At 39.6% G+C, this 16012-nt stretch overlaps 1 protein-coding gene across 2 annotated transcripts in view; it reads right to left on the bottom strand.

Annotated features, from left to right (window-relative positions):
• PCNX2 (pecanex 2) overlaps positions 1-16012 on the bottom strand; it is a 158099-nt gene that overhangs the window by 67484 nt on the left and 74603 nt on the right. For both annotated transcript variants that reach the window (XM_069800740.1, XM_069800741.1), the window contains 4 exons: positions 13434-13526; positions 12768-12918; positions 7316-7457; positions 2447-2624 (listed from right to left, as the gene is read on the bottom strand). In XM_069800740.1, coding sequence (XP_069656841.1) covers positions 2447-2624; positions 7316-7457; positions 12768-12918; positions 13434-13526 — 564 coding nt within the window. The remainder of the gene's footprint in view (positions 1-2446; positions 2625-7315; positions 7458-12767; positions 12919-13433; positions 13527-16012) is intronic.

Here is a 16012-nt window from a genome sequence, read left to right as displayed (position 1 = left end):
AGCATGCAAATATTTTTCTGTGGGGTAACCATGCTTAAAAATTACCATCACTATGACTAAGGCACAGCACTTCTAGTGTTCCCAAATTCAGAGGGTGGCAAGTTTACATTTTCAATGAGTAAGCAGAAATCATCCATGGCTGTGTAATAAGTTCTGCATAGCCAAAGGTGATGGTAATAGAGACTATTTCAGTTTTGGTTTTCCTTTTTAAAAATAGTTGCAAACATAAAAATGACTGAACTACAGACCAACAGCATCTGTGAAGACCCATAACGCTTTTAGGAACTGAGGTGGATGCAGCTTGCTTAGGGCCTATAGTATGGAATAAACACACATCATCTTTATCCTCAAGTGACCATATCCTTTACTAAAGGTCCACAATATTGAGCTAATTAAAGCTCAGACCTTAATTAGGGTAAAGAAAACTTATGCCCTTTATGATTTGAAATTAATAGGGCTTTAATTGCTATCATCTGCAATGCTATTTTTCAGATTGGCTTTAATGATCATTGTGTAACTGCACATGTGCTTCTGTAATATAAATAATTCAACCGTTTAATTTCAATTTTTTAAAATGGAACAGGGACAAGTCCACTTGATGAACTAATGACCTGCAAAATTTCAGACATTATCAGATATGAAGAAGATGGCAGACCAATGCTAAAACTACATTTTCAAAACATGTCTGTAGTTTCAAAACAAGCTTTCAGTCTAGTAGAGTAGTAGTTATTCTAGCAACTATCTCTGCTTAATTTGGTATGCATCCTTTGTTATCTCATTTGTACAGCTATCACTAGTCTTTCTACTATAAACAGTAGCTTCAAACTACCCAAGCAACTCCCCCCCCAAAACCTACTGAAAAGCGTTTACATCTCTCTCTTCCAAAAACATGCAATAATCCCCACCAGTATTTTGTGATATGCTCACAAGGTCAACATTTTCAAAAGAATTAATGACTTGCAAGATTTTCAATTCTGGGGTGCTAATTTTTTGATCCTGTAATGAGTTTTTGAAGAATGAGTTTCAGTACTAAATAAGCCATTATCCAGACATGGGATGTCCACTGATGCACATCACTGACAATCTTCTCTGGAGATAGAAATTCACCCCTTACTCTAGGGAACATGGTAATGCAACAAATACTGAAAACTGCCACAATGCTACCAACCTCTGCATCACTTTCACTGCTCATCTTTCACTCCAAGGTAAGAAGTTTAAAAAATTACTCTAACCCCATTTTAATTCCTCCCTTCTCCTCCTCCCTTACAGCAGCACAGAAATAAACCAGGAAAAGCATTTAATTTCTGCTTCACTCTTTGCCTGAATGACTGGGAACGCCCAACGTAACACCAATGAACTGGGCCTTTCCTTAGGAAGCCTGAAACTTTCCAGGGGAGCAAGGACAGCGGTGCGAGCTGACACTCTTTGTGTAGAAGGGCTAAATATCTCCACACACACTGTTGGGCATCTCCACAGCACATGCAGCAGTCAATATGGAACCACATCTTTCTCCTCTCAGAAATTAAGTGGTGCTAGCTGGGTCATACTCACACATATAATAGGAGTATTTTAGAAAAAGAAACCAAACCAACAAGCCTGACAAAAAAACCCCTGAACAACAACAAAACCAAACACCTCACCAGAGTTACCCCTAGACAAACTGTATCATATGTTATGGCAATTGGGGACCAACAAGTTTAAAAATAAAACAAAATACAAAAGAATTGGTAAAAGCTTTAGGCAAGTCTTCAATACTTACCCATATTTTATCAAGGTATCAGTTAAACCTGCTTTTTTTCAGTGAAACAACAAATCAAGACAGGATCTGATCTGACTGATGCAGAAAGAATTTTTTTTAAGGTAAATTCAACTAGAGCACACTCCAAGAGTTAACAATGTAAAAGAGAGGAAGGAGCTCTGAGGTTAAGGTTAAGGGCAGCATCACAAGGATAACAGACTGAAAATAGGAAAAGAAAAACATTAAGGCTGACATTAGGAAAACATTTATTATCATGAGGATGATTAGATAATGGAATAACTTCCCAAAGGAAGTTGTTGAGTCAAACACTAGAGGCATTCAAAGGAAACCTAGATAAAAACACCAGGCGATTGATCTGGAGGGCAGCCCTGCACTAATGACCCAAGAGGCTCTTTCCAACTCATTGAGGGTTCTCCTCATGAAAATGACAATTCTGAACTTTCTATAGCAACATGTGAACAAAAAATAAATGCAAAACATTGCAAAAAACAGAGAAGACATTTAACTGGAACCTTGTTTTCAGTTTACAGATTTTTTTCCTCTATAGTACCAATAATCTGTGTCTATATATGCATTGATTACTTCTAAAAAATCCTACCACATATTGATCAGCACAGCGACACTGAGAAGATAAATAAAGCTATGAAATGTATTTTCCAAAGAAATGACAGGAGCTATAAAACTTGCCTTGTGAAACACAATGGACATCATGAAGAAATCCAGCAAGAAATTTTCTGAAATGTCTCTATAGTCAAATCGGAAGAAGATTACAGTAAAGCTCAAAGTAACAAATTGATTAATAGGATTACAGAATGAGGAACGAAGGAGTTTCATCCCAGCAACTGTTATCAGGATAATATCACAGCTGTAAGAAAGGCAGAAAGAAAAACCTAATCAAGACAAAGTCATAAATTATGAAGCTCTGAAATACAAATTGCTGTACCAGATGTATTTTAGATTGCTATGTATATCTAAATCTACGCATCTTATTGATTTCTGATATTAATCCTATGTTCTTTTAATAATCACATTTATTTTACCCATGTGCAACTTCATATTTTTCCCTTATCATTATCAAACACTTGTAATCTGTAATAAAGAATGAACTCTGTACTAAAACCAGTAGTATTAACTGTTAAAAACCAAGAATCTAGAAAGGAAATTTTTATGTAGGTCTTAAAATAAAATTTCAGTTTCAGAAAGATCTTGGCACTTCCATTAATACATTACTGTAATTTGAAAAAAATGTCTTGAACCCACTCCATTTTTTTTTTACTACTACGAATTTCACTTGATGACACAGTTTATAATTATTCTCCTAATTTCATTACACACAATGCCAAAATTCTGGATAGAAACACCCATAGACATGAAATGCTTGAAATTCTTACCATTGTTCTTGATCGGAAGGTCATCTTTTCTATATAGTAATTACGTCATCAGATGAAAAGAAATTGTGTTGCATCTATGTGTTGTAAGATACAGGCAGTCTGCATTTTACTCTCCCTTATTATATTCTAGAGGGTGAACTTAAGCTGAGAACTCTAAATAGTAAGTGACCACATAGAGAATCAAAAAGTCCAATCTTTAAAAATTAAAGTGCTTGCTGCTATATCTCCAAGAAGACAATGTTCCTCTTTTAACTCTCCAGAAAACTACACAGTTTTCTTTGTAGGAAAAGAAAATACAATTATATGAGAAGGAAAGATGGAGGCAATGTTTTGGCACCCCTTGAATTTAAAAAACCACTCCAGTCTCTGGATATCTATCTGAACTTACAGACTTGAGGTTGTTCACATTTTAAAATTTTGTTTTTAAGATACTTTACATAATTAGAAAGATTGTCTTGCTTGGACAGCAATTTTGATCTCTTGATAATACCACCTATTCTAGGGGTTAGATCCTAGAAAGGTCTCAGGCACATAAATTTTTAGATCACCTGGGTAGACAGGCACCCCCCTGAGATGAGACAGTACTGGGCTCCAGACCATGAACACTTGCATGGTTCTGTATTTTATCCAACAACCACTAAAAACCACAGGAACAGCATCAGGAGCAGGAATTGGAACACGATTCCCCACTCCTGTAAGAATTTCCTTACCACCAAAGCAGGAGGGATCAAGAGCAAACCTCCCATAGCCTTTACTTTCCTGGAAAGTGCTTAACAGTTAGACTCCTGTTAAACAAAAGGGGCAACACCACCTTCTCCACCAAGGTTTTTAAAAGGAAGGAAATCAAAGCGGTATTTTGTGAACTCAATCCTGATCACATACTGGGGATGCTGCAAAAACAGCTCTCAGCTCGAAACCTTTGGGTTTCTGGGTTCTAGTCAGTATAAGATAAAAGTGATTTATTCAGAAAGCTCTGGCCATGTTCAGAAGTACATCTCAAGCCTCCTAATGAACCATCAAGTCAAATTCAGGAGTATTTAGTCATATCAGGTACCCTCAGGGTTTTCTGGCAGTTGACCAAGTATGTTTGGATTGCAGTTTTGCATGTCGATGTCCAAGAACCATACTGGATCTATTCCTGAAAAGACAACTCAAACCTAATAGACATGTACAAGTAACACCCTGTTAATTGAGAGCCAGGTGACTTCTCTTAAGTAAATTAAGCACATTCACTTTTTCAGAGATGCATTGCTTTTTTGATGCTGGTGAAAATAGATGGGGACTTCAGTGCATAATGAGGGTCTTAAAGTAGGCCAGGTATTTGCAAAATACATGGAAGGTTCTCCTCCATCCTGCTGCAAACCAGGAGAATACCTGCTGCCATGACTGACACTTGTCAGGCCAGAAAGCTCTAAAGAGGTTTTCATCATTCTAGAAAGGCTCATAAGTCTGTACATTTCCAGGTTGATTTTATTTTATGTGGCATTTATTCATTATTGTGTATCTTCCTGTAATGCAAATGCAACTTTATTTGAGTGCAGGTCATTCTAAAGGATCACCAGGACATCACTGTTGGAATGAAATGCCAAGGTGACCTTATTTCTCACCTTGTCAAAGCTGTTCTTTTCAATTTGCCCCAGATTTCTGAATAGAAAACCTAGTGACTAAGCTAAATAGATTCTGAAGCCACTAGAAGCCATCTCAGTGTATCCTGTATGAACCAGTTGGATCTCGCATTCTTCATAAAGAAGAAAATTCTTGCAACATGGAGGAATTTTCACACGGAAAACTTCCAGATCATAGAGCAAAAGGGGGACTTTTTCCTCACTGGATCTGTTAACATGCAGAAAATTTCACCAAAAAATGACATTTTATAAAATAATGATCTCAGGTATAACAGAAAATAATTTGCTCATTATCCCTCTTCTTTCAAGCTATTGCCACACAAGATGCTTTTCCTGGGGCCTTAACTCCCAGCAGAGAGAAAGCGAGAGAGAGAAAGAGAAGGGGGGCTTATTTCTGAAGCCTCTGCGGCAGGTAACACGGGGCAAGCTTTTCAGCTTGTCAGCATGGGTCCCATTAATAACCAGCACGTCAGGCTCTGGAAAGCTCAAGCAAACTCCTGACTGTGAAGGAGCTGTTCTGCTGCCTTCCTCAAGAAGGAAACCGCTTCAATCCTTTAAATCACAAAGCAAGATGAAGGTTCTTTGCAAAACACACTCAAATTGAGAAAACCTCCAAAATCAAATGATGCAAAATGTATCATCTCACTTTCAGACACAGAGCAGGGAAGTGCCGCCTTCCCTTCTCTAAGGTACGATGCAGTCTGATCTTTGGGTGGTAAATAACTAAGGAATGTTCCGACAACAGAAAACGGGTATTTATGTATTAAAGCAGAGAAAGTACAACCCTCAGTAACACGGTATATGGAAGGAGCAAGGAGAATCCAGGATCCTTCATGGGCTTACAGAGTTGAAGAGAAAGAGGTAGGATCTGAGGACAAATGTTTTTTGTGTGGCATTTACATGGTAGCTGTAGGGGAAGCATATTAAAGAGGAGTGCCAGAGAAGGAGGGATGCTGGGGGTGTTGTGGATAGACCTCAGTTATAAGCAAAAGGAGAAAACACAGGTTTTAAATCCAAGGTGATCACAGAGACACAAGGGGGATGGGGAAAGGACGGACTGTCATGGTATTCCCCTACAGGCCAAACAATCAGAGGCAGACAAATGTAATTACTTCCTTTAATCTCAAGATTTCTGGGGGACTAACTCACTACTTCAGAACACTTGAGGGAGGTGATACTTTAAAGTGCAACCTAGCTTGGAGGAATGACTATGTAAAAATAGCACCTTCCTAACCCTACATATTTGCTCCGTGCATGCATTCAGTCACGTCTGCTAACGAGTGACAAATGACATTTTGATGACTTTCTAGTTCTCCCAGCCTTGCAGAACGAAATAGAGGGATGAGTGTGAACTCAGTTTCACCCTGGACAATGCACCTAAACTCCTGAAGCACCTTGGCCTTAGCATCTCCCAAGTGCCTGGGGGAAAAAGGTCAATGGGGGACTACATAGGCTATCTCTGAGTGACTGGCGAGAATCTCTCTGGAAAAGTAGTTGTCTGGGAGGAATATGCAGAAAATTTCACTAATGCCCTAGTCCTACTTTCAGCCCCTAAAAGCAGGGACCACCTTTTCCTTATAGTTGTGTAGTCCCTAAAGCTGTATTGCTCTTCAAGAGAGAAGAATAATTAAAACAACATGCAATTTTTACATCAAAGTTCTTTTATCTAATATTTAAAGTTAAGAATCTACATCATTATTAATATTGAGGAACTCCCCCTCCTCCAGCAGTTTTTCCTGCTATTGGAACCTTCCTTCCTGAACACAGGCTGTTTCTTTGTTTTTATGATCTGCATCACTGTCATTCTGATAAAAAGACTGCAGAAACTCTGCCCACTGGGGATACTGCAGTCACTAAGCCTGCTGAATATCTGCAGCAGGCAAGTCACTGAACAAAATATTTACCATAAAAGTCTGTCTGCAAGGATCATACTGTTTTTTCATGGATCAGCATCACCAGTTCTGCTTAATATCAGAGACATCAGACTTTGGAAAAAACTTATATTCCTACCTTTCTCAAACTGCTCTTAATGTGGGACTACCCACCATTCTACTCTGCTGAATATTTTATTCAGTCTTGCCTTAAAAGACTTGTGTGGTGAAGCTTCCGACAACTCCTTTGGGAGACTACGCCATAGTCTTAAAAATCCTCAGTTAGGAAATGTTTCCTGATATCCAGCCTAGATTTCTCATTTTCATATGATTAATTCTAGTTACCCCACTGTGTTTATGCCCATCAAACACCTGCAGCCTGGTATAGTGTGTCTTGCTTTTAATTGACATTTAGACATTCCATGTGTATCTATATATAGCTCTTTAATCTTTTAATTTCTCTCTCACTGGAGTCATGTCTTAGCATGTGCTAAGGTAGTTTTGCTTTTTTCTTTCAGCAGAGCCAATGATTATTGTATACTGAACTAATAATGCACAAAAGCAAACTGTAACAAGCAAACAGACTTAAGATACAAATTTCATTTCTCAATCTTCAGTCTAAACCCAAATAGTCTACTAATCACATGCCTGGAGTTATAATCTACTTACTGTGTACCAAGCTTCTTATATTTACTAATTGAGAAAGCATCAATGGTGAGGGCATTCAGTATTATAGCTGGATACAAAATGTATTTCTCAAAGCACTGAAGCCACACATAGAGCCTTTCAAACCACATCAAATGAGCAGCATCTGAAATAGAAATTCAGATAACAGATCATTTCATCCAATTGTCAGCATTTTTTGCACTGCAAAACCATAAAAGAAATGAGTTAGCTCACATTCATAATCAACCAACTAACTTATGAAACAATGGAATTCATAATTCATTGCGATAGAGAAATAATTTTTGTTCTCTGAATTTAGATAGTATCTGTTTTGCTGCTTCTAACTGCACTCATGAGAAACACTCAGAAATGAAAAGAGATGGTACATGCTAAATGGTAGTTTCTACATAATCCAATTACTAGTCACTATATTAAATAGCACTTTTAGTGACATAATGACTCCAGAGAGGCCCTCTCCAGCACTGACCTAGTGGATGACCTAAGGAACCTCATTTGAACTCTGTGCCACTCCTTCCCCATCTTACAGTGGCAAAACACTGTTCCTTAGACTGCAAAGTATCATTGACCTCATTGATAAATGAAATACCCTTTGAGATTGTGATGGGTTGACCCTGGCTGGATGCCAGGTGCCCACCAAAGCCGTTCTATCAGTAAAGCTGGACAGGGGAGAGAAAAATATAACAAAAGGCTCATGAGTTGAGATAAAGACAGGGAGAGATCCCTCACCAAATACCATCACAGGCAAAACGGACTCAGCTTGGGGAAAATTAACTCAATTTATTACCAATCAACCAGACTAGGGTAATGAGAAATAAAACCAAATCTCAAAACACCTTCCCTCCCTTCTGGGGCACAGCTTCACTCTCGGATTCTCTACCTACCCCCCAGCAGTGCAGGGGGATGGGGAATGGGGTTTATGGTCAGTTCATCACACATTGTTTCTGCTGCTTCATCCTCTTCAGGGGCAGGACTCCTCACGCTCTTCCCCTGCTCCAGCGTGGAGTCCCTCCCATGGGAGACAGTCCTCCATGAACTTCTCCAACGTGGGTCCTTCCCATGGGCTGCAGTTCTTCACTAACTGCTCCAGCGTGGGTCCCTTCCACAGCACGCAGTCCTTCAGGCACAGACTGCTCCAGCGTGGGTCCCCCGTGGGGTCACAAGTCCTGCCAGAAAACCTGCTCCAGTGTGGGCTCCTCTCTCCATGGGGCCACAGGTCCTGCCAGGAGCCTGCTCCAGCGTGGGGTTCCCACGGGGTCACAGCCTCCTTCGGGCATCCAACTGCTCCGGCGTGGGGTCCTCCCCGGGCTGCAGGTGGAGATCTGCTCCACCGTGGACCTCCATGGGCTGCAGGGGGACAGCCTGCCTCACCATGGTCTTCCCCACGGGCTGCAGGGGAATCTCTGCTCCGGCGCCTGGAGCACCTCCTCCCCTCCTTCTGCACTGACCTGGGGGTCTGCAGGGTTGTTTCTCTTACATGTTCTCACTCCTCTCTCCGGCTGCTGTTTCTGTGTGCCCTGCAACTTTTTTTCCTTCTTAAATATGTTATCCCAGAGGCTCTACCACTATCGCTGATGGGCTCGGTCTTGGCCAGTGGCAGGTCCATCTTGGAGCTGGCTGGCATTGGCTCTGTCAGACATGGGGGAAGCTTCTAGCAGCTTCTCACAGAAGCCACCCCTGTAACCCCCACCCACCCACACCCACCCCCCCTCTACCAAAACCTTGCCACACAAACCCAATACATTAACACTGGTGTGTTATCAACACCTTTCTAGCTACCAATGTAGAGCACAGCATGAGGGCTGCTATGGGGAGAATTAACTCCATCCCAGCCAGACCCAATACAGAGATCTAAAGACTGAAGAATTAACAGGAGCTAGAAACTGTCATAGATGCTTCTCAAAATACTTAAACAGCCATTGTAAAAAGTACCTGCCAGGATCACATCATTCACCAGTAAAGAACATCTTCGTTTGCAGTAGACTTTTCTAACAACATCACAGTGCTTAATATGAGTATTAAACAAGAACTAAATGCTCTGTGCAATTCAACTGCTATGAGAACCTAGGTGAACTGGGTTCAGAAACACTTGTGTGTGGACAAAAACAATGTCTTTATTCTCAACTGAGCTCAGCTAGACAAGGTTATTGGAAAAACAGCGAATACAAAAAGGCAGAACTTAGTATTGACTCAAAAATAACAAGGCCAGCTACTGAATCTCCAGTACTCTTCCCAGCAGAAATTAAAACAGTTATGTATACACATCCCACACTCCCACACACACCTTTTCAATGGCAGGCAAAGAAGACATGCTGAATCAACAGATTTGTATGTTCTACAGGCACAGGTGTCTGTTGTATAGGCTCAAAGAGAAAGAGCTAAAAGCAATCCTTCCAAATTAGCTTTAAGTCATGATTTGCCAGTATCTTAAGCTAAGGCAAAGCTCTTGCAAAAGTCTGCCTTCAGAAAATATGATCAACTTTTGTTGTTATAACATAAAAATATTTCCTTCACTTATTACCTAAAGGCCACCTCCAAAAAGTTCATACACACAGCAAAATGTCCATTTTGGAACCTAGCTGTTATTCTCCATTCCTCTCTCCTCCTCCTGAACTGCAAATTGCTGTCAGAGATCCACTCAAGAACTTCATCCAGCTGCCCAAAGCTGAGCTCTCTGTAAGAACTCAAGCTTGAATAAACAGATGTGCATATCAAGTAGACCAAAAAGAAGGTAGCTGCAGGAGCAGAGAGATGTGTGCAGACAATGCAGACAGAAGAAAAAAAGAGCTCACATTCAGAGGAGGCCCAGGGAAAGATGTGGATGATTTGAAAATGGCCTACATGAATCTGTGGGCTATAAAAGCAGTAGTGGGGAGGGAGGAGAAAAAATAGTCTCTAGTGTTTCAGGGTTTCTTTCTCACTCAGTCCTGCACTACTTTCTACACATCTATTATACCATAAGCTCATACATCTTGACCTCAGACTTTCTTCCTGCAGTCAGGCAAAACAATGACAAGTAATAAATGAGTTATCTTATAGGGCCAACATGAGAACTGGTCTATAATTTCTATTCTGTGGAAGGCCTGAAAGTTTGAACAGCTCATCCAGAGTCTATGAAACAAAGCCAGGAATAAACTTGTGGAACTGTCATTACCAGCTGCTCGTCTAATTGCAAGCAATCATTCGTCTCCCCATAGTACTACACTTGTCAAAAATTAGGAAGCTGAAAATGAAATTCAGTGCAGTAAAAACTCCTCACAGATACCTTGTTTTGTGTACTTGTCCATTCATTGTCCACGCCTGACAACTACAGGATACTGTCATTTTCCGAGTTTGTCTTTCTATACAAACAGCAAACCTTTAAGTTCGGCTCCTACATTTTTCTTACAGGGTAAAAGAAAGAAGACAGCCTGTCCAACATATCTATTAAAGGGATTACACAACCTTTTCCTTAGCCTGTCTCATCTCAGAACATGATAAAACGCCTCTGCAGCTGCCTAAGGGCCTGAAATATATATTTACTTATTTTTTTACTCTTGTTTTCTAACACACACCACCAGATACATTGCAATAATACTTAAGCCCCAAAGTGCAGAAATGGACCACATAGAGGACTGCAAAAGAAGGAAAAAAGCCTGTTGCCCACAGCAGGTAGCATGGGAAATGCAGCTGATCTCAAAGCAGAAGCAAACCCATCTGTGGAGATCAGTCTGGCAGATCTCTACCCTCAACCTTTTCAAAAGCTGAGTCATTGCATTTAGGAAAACAATGTTTTCTCACAAATGAAGGCAGACTTAATCAGGACAACGGAAAGAAATTCTACAGTAGTCTTTTATGATTAAGTGATGTAACAAACAATAAAACTTGGGTATTCATCAGAATTACTGATTATCAGGGGGAGGAACCTCTGAACAATGTTTTCAGGTGGGCATGATCCTTAATAAGATTTATGTTTCTACTACACTTTCCTTGGCGTATTGCAGTAAAAGTTAAAAGGCAACCTTCAATCAAGTCTCCTGGGTACTTTTTTCATACCCAAGCCTTGTTTGGAAAGTAATCATTTTGAAAGACATGATTTTTTTAAAAAAGATTTAAATCCTTAATGCATGGTTTTGCAGAGAGTAATTTGAACTCTTTTGTTGTCTAGTTGAAGAACAGACTAAAGTCCCTCAGCAGACTGTGTTCTGACAATGCTGTCTTCAAACACCTCAGGAACATATATTGAGAATGATTAAGGCACAGGATCCATCAAGAAATGACAAGCAAGCTTTTGGCTGGTAGCAAAGGCAAGATGAGAGCTGGGGGGGTGCAAAAAAAGAGGTGCACTTCTCAAAAGTACACTGGTTGCTTGCAGAATAACTGTATCAGAACAGGAAATCAGATCTCGACACAATAAAATATTTACTGATACTTGCATGTATCAGGGTACTACTCACTGAAGCCAGCAGACATTAGCAAGAACAAATCTTCAAGAACATTTCACAGTTTCTTTCAATTTTAATGTTTCTCTAAAAGTGTTATGATGGAAATTAGAACTCTAAGTTGCACTACCCTTGCTGTTCAAATGATATATATGTCAGAAAGCAGAAAAAATTCTGCCTCTCAATTTCATCAATCATTTAAGTTTTTAAATTATATAAAAAGCCAATGTATTAAGCATGAACTATAACATATCAAAGCAATACAGCAAGTAACAGTGCTGTAATGTAAAAGCAAAAAGCAGATCAGACGATGGCTTGTGAAAGACCACTTAGGGCCAGTAAGATGATTAAGGGGCAAGAGGACTTGGCATAGGAGGAGAGGCTGAGAGAGCTGGGATTGCCTAGCCTTGAGAAGAAAACGCTCAGGGGGCATCTTATTCATGCCTGATTGGGGCCAGTTTGGTGGTATAAATACCTGATGGGGAGGGTAAAGTTGATGGAGCCAGACTGTTCTCAGTAGTGCCCAGTGACAGGACAAAAGGAAATGGGGAAAAACGGAAATTCCATTTCAACAAAAGAAAAAAAAAAACCAACCCCAAAACGAAAACAACCTTTCTTACTGTAAGGATGATCAAATGCTAGAACAGGTTGTCCAGGAAGGTTGTGCAGTCTCCATGCCTGAAGATATTCAAAACTGGAAGCAGCCCTGAGCAATGTGCTCTAGCTGACCCTGCTTTGAGCAGGAGCGTTGAACTAGGCAATCTCCAGAGGTGCCTGCCCAGCCTCAGCCCTTTTGAACAGTGGTCTCAGGAGACAACCTCTACAGGTTCACAAATTTGCTGGTGATCGGGGCGGGGGGGAATGGAAATGATGGGCTATGCATGCTATTCAAGAAGGAAATGTAAAGCATAATTTATTCTCACTTATCTGTTCCTTCTGGATTTTTTTTTTTTTTTAAAATCAAGACAAGCTGCAAGTCATTGCATCCATTGTTTAGAGAAGATTTTATTACAAACCTCTCACTTCCCGCTGCTGGTGCTCTTTGCTTTTAAGTATGGGGTGGGAGATCCACAGCCAGGGGTGATGCTTGCGAAGCTGAGGAAGTACATAATGTGTTACAAATCCCACAGTCCATGCTAAAGCAAACAGGACAATGCTGAGAAATGGCTGAACCAAAAAAGAAAAAATGAAACATGGTTATAATTTACAACAACATTTTTATAAAAAACTTTTTTTAAACATTTTTTTAACAGTTCCTATAATTGTATTTTCGTGCAATTAATTTTTATTCTTATGTTCAAACTCTGACTCCACAAGTGGATATGGATTTGGAAATATGTATTTTGCCCACTCAGTTAACCACTTTTTCCTCCCTAATTGGATGAAAAAAGGCAAGTGATCAGCTTTATTCATTTTGTCCCCCAGGTTCTGTATCAGAGCTGTCAATATGCAGAGGTTTAAGAAAGAGACACCAAATAAGTAACACTGAAATTAATATAAATATCCATAAACTAACTGCCTTGCACATAAAAAAATGTTATTGTGACCAGTAAACACATTTTCACTAACTTCTCTTCCCATAATCTCTATTTTTTCTCGTTAAAGCACCCTGTGGTTTTGCATAAAAGAAGTAATACCTTAGGGGAAAAAAAGAAAGAAGGAAAAAAAAGACAGATACATACCCTTAATGATAGAAACACAGTACTGGCACTGACAGCAAATGACAGAACAGCAGCCACTGTGCAGACAATGAGATCCGATTTCAAGACTTCTTTCTGTGAAAATAATTATTTTATACACAATTAGCAAGCCAATACTATTTTAACCAAGGTAAATGACACTTTTCTCGATTACTCACAGTCTGCATTGTGATAAGGCTAATCAGAACTCCCTAATACAAAAGTGTTTTCTCCACTCTGCTTTGGGAAATTATTTCTTCATACTCTGGGTTTGTCAAAGTAATCACATTTAAATTCATCATGCCTAACTTTAAATTATATTTTTAAATAAGATAGTTTTAAGATTGGAGAAATGAAAGCAATACATTTTCATACCGAGTCTGATTCTGTTTAAGGAATATAACTTTTACATTACGACTTTTTTATTTTGGGGAATCAAAATTCTGGTTCCATTTCCTATTTGCAAGCATTAAGATGCAAGCATTCAGATTCACTTTATCTTGCATTACTGAAATGACTTATGCTTTTCTGTAATGTCTTCAGAGACATGGAGTTAATACATTTATTATGTTCTGAAGTGACATGTCCCATTCTCTGATTTTCTGTATCGGAAGCCAAATTTTGGCAAGATTTTATTGATTTCAGACAAGGCCTTTTTCTAGTGTCACTGAATGATAATGAAAGGACACGTCTGCCTTTACATAAAAATCTATAACTAGGGTAGGAGTAATTTTGTTTCTAAAGATTGGAAAATATCGCTGTCTTTCCAGCCCATTTTTCTTGTGATTAAAATGTCATTCTCAGTAAACAAATAAACAAGATAGCTTGTGATGCGTGTGATCTTCTGAATTGTAGTTCGGAGGTCACCCAAATGTCTTTGTGAGTAAATAAAAATCTTGTCTTAGATTTATGAGAGGGGCATTTAAGTTCAGCACTCAATACTACTCCTAAGTTATCAAATGAGTAACTATTTGTAGCTGTAGAAGCTGACTGCTTTAATTCAAAGACTTATAAAAACAAGTGAAATGCAACACTTTTGTTAGAATTAGAAGCTCATCCAATTTCCTGGTGTTGCAGTCTTCACGTATGTCATCAGAGAAAAAGAAAGAAAACTAAAATAATGATAGGATAGCAAACCTCTGAATAAAGGAGATAAAAAGCAAGCAAGCAGAACAAGTGAACAACAGAAGGGTTGTGAATTACAGGGAAAGCTGGTAGCAACCACTATATTTAGGCTGCCTATCACTCCCTGTTATGAAAGATGCCTCTTAGTAAAAGGTCACAAGCATCAGCACTTCCACTTACTGCAGCAGGCCTTTGAAATTCAGCAGGACTAAAAAGCCTTCGGGCTCAAGAAGTACTTTTGCTTTCTCCCAGGAAACTCCAATCTGGTTTAGCTGAATTCTCAAGCTATCACCGCTGTCCTTCCCTTTCCCAGGCTGCTCAGGAGCAGGTACCCCCACAAGAGCAGCACACCCTCCCCTCCGAGAGCTGTGCCCTCTCCAGACAGCCCTGTACTCGCACACGGACTATAGCTGGGAAGGTGTAGGAGCAGAGTTAGGTCTTCCTAAATCTTTCCAACCATCCTTTCAAACCATAGCCCTGCTGGCCTTACTCCTTGCTTCTTGGCCATCGTATGCAACAGGAGAACCGCAACATAAGGGACCCCCAGCGGAAAGGCTTTCTCTTCCCTGAACAAACCTTTGGTCCCTGCCTGTCCCCACAGGTCCTCTCTGTTTGGTTCAGACTTTCACTCACTAGCAAGTTGTGCATCCATCTCTAACTCAAGTGGTTTTAGTATGTGAAGCAGTACTGAAAAATCATGGTCAAAACCCTGATAAAGATGGATAAGGGAATTACTACCAATGCATGTAACAGAAATAATTTTTTTTTAACCTTTCCAAATTTTTTCAAAGATGCTGCATACAAAATCTATGCAAAGCAGCAGTATTTAGCTTGTAAAATTCAGTATCTGTGAAGGTTAAGCAGTGCCAGATTGATATGACACTATTTCAGCCCTTTTATGAAAACATATTATGAAAAGTCTTGATCAAGTATTACTGTGCACAGCTGAATCCAACTACTCAATAATCTAAAACAAGCTTATAAGAACAACAAACACACTCCAATCATATTTTCAAGCTCTTCTGTACAACCAGAAAGGATTACTATTAAAATGACTTATTTCTCTCACAACCAGGTGACTGAAGAAGCTGCCGTTTTAAGAACTACATCAAATATTAAGAATTTAGCTGTAAAATCAGCAGAGGTGATAATAACAGATGTTTTGGGGAGAGACAGCATCCTAACTTTCCATTCCATGCCAGGTCACCAAAGAGAATCTTTTCAAAAGATTACATTCAAAAGAGAATGTATTACACAGATTATATTGCACAGGACTGGTATTTCCCACCTTTCCCATCTCTGAGTTTGCAAGTGTTCTTTTTAGGGTGCCATCACCGCTTTTGACACATTAACAATCCCATACAGGAAAAGGCCTGTGTTTTTAAAGCAATGATTATTGTCCAGGTATTTAAACCGAAATTTGACAATTGCATTCCAACTCTGGCAACAAATAGGGT

This window comes from Haliaeetus albicilla, chromosome 13, assembly GCF_947461875.1.
Source record: "Haliaeetus albicilla chromosome 13, bHalAlb1.1, whole genome shotgun sequence".
NCBI lineage: Eukaryota > Metazoa > Chordata > Aves > Accipitriformes > Accipitridae > Haliaeetus > Haliaeetus albicilla.
The sequence above is the reverse complement of the archived record's forward strand: the minus strand, read 5'-3'. Positions and strand labels throughout refer to the sequence as shown.